Source organism: Denticeps clupeoides, chromosome 6 (assembly GCF_900700375.1).
Source record: "Denticeps clupeoides chromosome 6, fDenClu1.1, whole genome shotgun sequence".
Lineage (NCBI taxonomy): Eukaryota > Metazoa > Chordata > Actinopteri > Clupeiformes > Denticipitidae > Denticeps > Denticeps clupeoides.
In genome coordinates, this window is record NC_041712.1 from 13,472,505 (window position 1) to 13,479,199 (window position 6,695).

Here is a 6,695-nt window from a genome sequence, read left to right on the forward strand (position 1 = left end):
ATATATTGAATATACTGTTCCTCTGCACAATTCCCAATAAACAGTGTAACCCCCATGCCAAAAAAACTAAGAAGGGGTGTGACTGTCACAATCAGTGCCCATTTGGAATGCATCTCAAGGCCATTTTCACAAGCCAAAGAATACAAAGTTTTATTCTCACATTACCAATAAAATATTCGTCATACAGCATCTGATAATTATGTTGCCAATTGCCAATATCAGCTAGCAGTGACCAGACTTTTCCCTCTCCTTAATGTCATTTTCTCAGATAGAAAACAGGGTAATTTATGCCAAAAAGAACATGAAAGAATCATGGTGATATTTCTGGTTTTGTTCTACATCTTATTGCTTTAGAAATCTGTTGACATGGTCTTCCATTTAGAATCGGAGAGAGACAAATTTCAGTGTCAGTCTGACTGCTGCAAAATAACGTTTATTATACTTACCAACCAATGAGAACAACTAGTCAATTTGTCAAGACATTACACAACCTGCGCTGAAATATTTCTGGAATTGTACAATGTGAAACTCACTTCAGCATTTCAAGCCTAAAAATATCATATTGACTTTTTGTTCACCAAAAGATGTTAGACATTTAATGAAAATTGTTTCTTTTCATTGTTTTCTTTAAAATGTTAAACCAATCGATTATCAATATTGCAATCAAATAATACAATAATGCATATTATTAAATGGCATATCTTCTTGTCACCATTTTAATACATTCTCATCAATAAAATGCAACACCAATGCTTTGCAGTTGGTCTGCAACCTTTACAACACAATGAGTGAATTTTCCTGCATTATGATCCTCTGAATCAGGTAAATTCCTGGTCAGCCAACGGCAGGCAGTCTGTTCTAAGTCACTCTGATTAAGCTGGGTGGTTCAGGTTCTTAGTGAAGCGGCTTTGTGGCGTTTGTATACATTAGAACCCTGTACAAATACAACTGAACCGAAATGAACCGAGTATTTAATTTTCGGTCATGAATCATATTAAATCAAAGCAACATAAGATGTTTTTAATCTGTACATTTTAGGAGACAATTTATTTGTGGGAATTTTAATGGGGTCTGTTGTTAGGACAAGGCCAGGGAGAGGCATTCCTGACCACACTTGTTAAGAAAACAAATTTCATTAACCTGAAAGTAATGTTTGATTAATGAGGAACACAAAAAAAAAGTCCTTAAGACTTTGTGGGGGTTTAGCAGGACGTTGCGGGGTCTGCCATGCACGTCCACATTTTTTTTATGTTTCAGGTCATCTCTACTCATACAAAAGGGTCTTTGTTGTCTTGGGAGGCACCTATACCTGAAGTCACTGAAGAGTAACAGTAGCAAAACCTGAACATGTATGATTCGAGCGACAACGAAAATGTTGATAAAAAAAATCATGGGTTACGTTAAGTGGTGTAGAAACGTAGTACAGTCAGTGGTACTAGGAGTACTGTAGATATTACTGTTACTGCTCAATAGGCCAAAGCTCCGGGGTCATGTTACAGCCACACCCCCTCACAACACACACACACACACACATCCTGTCAGGAAGGTAACATAGTGAGCATGACTGAAACAGAAACTTCTGTAGTTTTGGTCTACAGTAATACTTCCAGATGACTGTCATGCATTACGTTGACGGGGACAAAAAAAAAAAACAAATAATCAAAGTACATGCAAAATGAAAAATTACAAAAAATACAACTATGACTATTATGTCATATATTTAAATTACAATATCCTCAAGTGCAGTGTATATTTTATAATTTATAATATAAATATACTTAATTTAATTGAGATTTCTCCCCAATAGCCTTTTTAAAGTCTAATTACTTTTAGTGTTTTAGTACTGTCATGCCTCTTTTTTTCACCTTCAGACGTCTCGAAGTGCGTCTTGTTTCAGGTGGAAAACAGAAGGCGTTTTTTTCCCTTCTTACCTGCCGACGTTCTTCAGCTACTCGTGATGACGTCACGAAACCCGTGGGCTCCAAAACTGAAACAGAGGAGCAGCAGCAGCGGGAACACCGGAGCCGAAACCTCCTCCTCTTCCTCCTCCTCTTCCTCCTCTTCCTCCTCCTCCACCCCTCACCCCACCGCGGGCACGCGCCTCCTTTTAAGCGCTCCCGCGCGCGCGCGCCAGTCGTTTCACATCCGAGGCGCGGCCGCGACCAACAGGTGCGCCAGCAGGACGACTTTTAAAGTTCCTTTTCATTCACGCCGCGGACTTTTTGGAGGACGTTGTGGGGGAGTAGCGAAGGAGTAAATCCGCTCTACTCGTCTGGACTTTTCTGAGTATTTCTATATTACTTTTATACAGTTTTTTTTTTTTTAATTATTATTATTGTCGCGAAGAAACTTTGAGGCGGAAGATGGCACATAAAGGGCTGCAGTTGCTGGGATTCGCGCTGTCGCTGCTGGGCTTGATTGGCCTGCTCGCCGGGACTATAATGCCGCAGTGGAAGATGTCCGCGTACGTGGGGGACAACATCATCACGGCGGTGGCCATGTACCAGGGACTCTTCATGTCCTGCGCGTATCAGAGCACCGGGCAGATGCAGTGCAAGGTGTACGACTCCATCCTGCAGCTGGACAGTAAGTTTTTTTTTTTTTTTTTTTTTTGGTATGTTCGTTCTAAAGCGAAGCGCGTCCCCGCCGAGGATGACGCAGGTGAGATCGGTTACCGGGAGTCGGGAGCGCGCACGGACTCTCGCCCCCGTGTTAATTATTTGAGCATCTGGGCCCCGTATGTTAACTCGGATAAAAATAACCACGCTGTTGGCGTATTAACCTGGTGTGAACGTTTATTGTAGTGACGAAAATGCCTCTTCTTTTAAAACCATGTTTTAAAATCCCCGGATAGAACTTTATTTTTATTTTGGTGGATTTTACTACAAAATACTACCCAACAGGTGTTTTTAGAAGTCGTCCCCACACCCTTTTTTTTTTTTTTTTTTTTTTTTTTTTTTTTTTTTTTGTTTCAAGGTGGGTGAATTGCTCCAAACTGGCTTTTCAACTGAAGCGCAGGTTCTTGCCTTCGGGCATAACTGCGTCCGGTCATAAGATGGGGGGGTGGGGTGGGGTTGGGGTGTTAAAAAATTTATTTTCCTCCAAAATCAAGGTTCATCACGTTTCCGTGCTGAGGTACGACGTTTTTTTTTTTTTTCTTTTTTTAAATCAAGTTTTAGCTTTTGATGGGGAATCCACTTGTAGACCCACTTGGGTTACTTTGTAACAGGGGGGAATATTAATCACTCTGCCCCGCCCCGCCCTGTCCGGCCCCGGCCGCCGCCCCAGCGACGGGGAGGTGAGAGGTGTCGGTCGGCCGGGATTAAGAAGCCTCTTATCTTGTTGTGCCAACAGACCCCCCCTCTTTATGCAGGAGCGAGCTGAGTGTTTGTTTTGCCCGCAGTCAGCAGTGTGCTTGAGGCCTTTTTCTTTTTTTTTTTTTTTTTTTTTTATATAAATCACAGTCCGTTTGATCAGATGGAAAGGTAGCAGCAGCACAGATCACGGATGGGACGGGCCGGGTCTCCCTTGCTTGTGATTCATCTGACTTTGAAAACCTTGCTGTTGTCACCAAATGTACGGCTGCAGCTTTCAGGACCGTGGAAAACAGTTTAAAAACTGCATTTTCTGCAAGTTCCCCCTTCTTTAAATGTCCGTTTATTTTGAATCACATTCACTCCAGAGACGTCGGCCGTGAGATAACAGCCCTGAAAACGGTGATGCAGACGTGCACATTTGAGGCATCGCAGGCCTTTCATTTAGGGCTCACTGCTTAGCCGCTGATCCCGGCTCCTGCTTGTTCCTGTAGCCTGGGCGTGGCTCCGGTTTTGAGAGGGAAAGCCTCATTGGTCTGTTCTCACTGCTGCAACCGGCGTGAACAGGGGATCCGCCTGGTGTCTTGACACTGTGGGGCTGACTGTTTATGGCCAAGGTGTCTGGGATTTGTTTGACTTGCGTGTTGGAATAATATATTTGAGGAATAAAAAAAACTCTTCTGTGTTATCGCACCTGCAAACATGCACACAAGCCTGCTTCTGATAACACTGGCCGATAACACTTTCAGATAGAACAGTTTGCTTTATGTTCCTTTTTATTCGCTCCGAGATGATTGAAAATGTCAACTGTGCCTGTCGGGCCCTTAAAACCGTGTTCTACCAATAAGGTTCCTAGTTAAATGCAGCACGGTTTTTCATGGTCCAGCTTCCACTGAGCCCTATAAACCTGTAAAGGGCATCTGGAAGTCTCTTTAGACGAGGTCAAGCAAGAGCTTCCATGGAAAGCCTGGGAAAGTTCAGGAACTGACGGTGGATGCGGTTTTCACCGAAAAAGGAGTGGCCAAGCCCATGCAAATCTTGGTTGGATCTGTTTGTGAAATGGGGAAGGTTCGCGCGAGCGAAACCCGATCTTCTCTTTTGTCACAGTCACGACTGGTCAGACCTGTTTTATGCTACCGAGGAAGGGCAAACACAATGTCTCTCTCTCTCTCTCTCCCACTCACAAACACACACACAGACACATTCCCACCCCTTCTCTCCCTCAGGTGGCTTCTGGTTCAAACCAGTTCTTGCTGCACCTGACTACAGGTGAGATGAAATAGAGGGGGAGGGGTGTTACGCAGCACTAAGGGACATGAGAAGGTATTTCTGTTGCTATGGTTTCAGTAGTTTGCATATCTTTGCTCCATCTCGTTGTGACTCCAGTTTGTGACCATTTAACCGCGTTTTTTGTGACGTCCTGCGATTTCTGGCCTCACTGTGCTGATCGCTTTTTTTTTTTTTTTTAAATCTCCAGGTGCCATCCAGGCCACACGTGCCCTCATGATTGTGGGCATCTTGATGACTGCAGCCGGTCTGGGCGTGGCCTCCATGGGCATGAAGTGCACCACCTGTGGAGGTGATGACAAAGTGAAGAAAGCCCGCATCGCTATGACTGCAGGAATCATTATGGTGCTTGGATGTGAGTGGTGTTTACCTTTAAAAAATACCTTTGGATTTCAGTGTTATTCATAAGATTAGTCTGTGTACTTAAGTCTTTGATCTGCTCTGCAGCTCTGTGTGCCATTATCGCCTGCTCGTGGTTTACGAGCAACATCATCAGGGATTTCTACAACCCATTTACCCCAGTCAACACAAAGTATGTATTTTTATTTATTTCACTTTTGCACTTTAGGTCAAAGGAATTGGGCAATTGGGACAAAGCATTTACAAAGGATTCTATCTGACTCCGTGCTTGACTGTTGTCCTCAGGTACGAGTTTGGCGCTGCGATCTTCGTTGCCTGGGCTGGTGCTTTCCTTGATGTAATGGGAGCTGCGATGATGGCTGCCTCCTGTCCCCGTAGGCAACCCACACCTAAACACCCAATCGCATCCAAACCAGCAAGCAAATCCAGAGACTACGTGTAAAAAGTACCAGCCTGTTAGATTGCCAAAAAGAAAAATATCTCGAGTCAGTGTCAGTCTGGCCTGTCCACTGCTGACACATTTTTACTGCTTTTTCGCCCAGTTGTCCACTTTTTCTTTTAATGCCTCCTCACGGGAAGCAAATATTATGATGTGCAGATGCTCAGGGAAACTTCCTGCTCTTTGTGTACTGTATTTTCCCTGGTCAGACTGTGCTCCTCTTTTTATTGTATAGCCTGTGCTGTTAATATATTCATGATAAACAATAACAATATGAAGGCACTTGAAGTTGTCATAGTCCCAAACTGAACAGTTTAGCCCACTGAGTTCCTGTTCGAAACCAGGCAGTTTCAACCTGGAATGTAGAGAAGGCAGGAAAACTGTTAATGATCAATCACGATACGTGCTTTCACTTCTGTTTTGGTTTCCAGGCCTTTCTGGAGAATTGAAAGGTTAATGTATTAATGCAGCCTAATAGCTCCATAAACTGTTCTAGGAGCTTTTATTGTAGTTTTTTATTTGGCCAAATTAAGTTTAGCCCCTTTAGTACATTTTGCATTGTTTATAACCTTTTTTTATTTTTGTGTGTGTGTGTGTGTGTGTGTGAGACTCTTATCTGTGGTGCAAGACATTAAGATGCCTCAATTACTGATCACCAAGCCTAACCTCTTCTGAGCACTATGCAATTTTCCTTTTATCTGTTCTCAAATGTTGAACAAATGTTTTCATTACCTGTAGACCTCCACATGGACTAGTTAATAATCAGTCCCTTTCTTCCTCCCTACTGGAACTGCATAGTACTTCCACCACAGTTAAGAACTTTTTTTTTTTTTTTTTTTAAATGGTTTTTGTTATTTGATTTATCATTGAATTAACCTAGTGTAAATAAACATTTTTTCTTTATTACTATGTGGTATGTGTGTTGTGATTTACCACTACAAACCTTTTATAAAATATTCCACATATAACCAAAATTAACTAATGGCGATACGGTTTTATATATATATATATATATATATATATATATATATTTGTTCTCAATTCTTCCATATTTCCCACATGCCATCACTCAAGAATATAAATGAAACGAGAATGGGATCAAAATTAAGATAAGATTTAATTACAGCAGAGCAGTAGCAACACATGCAACAAGAGGAAGGCTGCATGACGCTAACGCCATTAATTACATTGGCTTTGGCACCCCCTTGTGTCCAAACAAGTAACTGCAGGACACTCAATCACAAATGCAATTACAGCACAGCGGGCTAAATGATGCCAAAAAAAATCACAGTACT

General features: G+C 42.3%; 1 protein-coding gene across 1 annotated transcript; it reads left to right on the forward strand.

The window, feature by feature from the left end:
- The first annotated feature begins 2,142 nt into the window (after positions 1-2,142).
- Positions 2,143-6,306, forward strand: cldn7b (claudin 7b). The gene is made up of 4 exons (XM_028983724.1): positions 2,143-2,586; positions 4,792-4,956; positions 5,049-5,133; positions 5,247-6,306. Exons 1-4 carry the CDS (start codon positions 2,364-2,366, stop codon positions 5,401-5,403), a joined length of 630 nt encoding a protein of 209 aa, XP_028839557.1. The 5' UTR covers positions 2,143-2,363; the 3' UTR covers positions 5,404-6,306.
- The last annotated feature ends 389 nt before the right edge of the window (positions 6,307-6,695 follow it).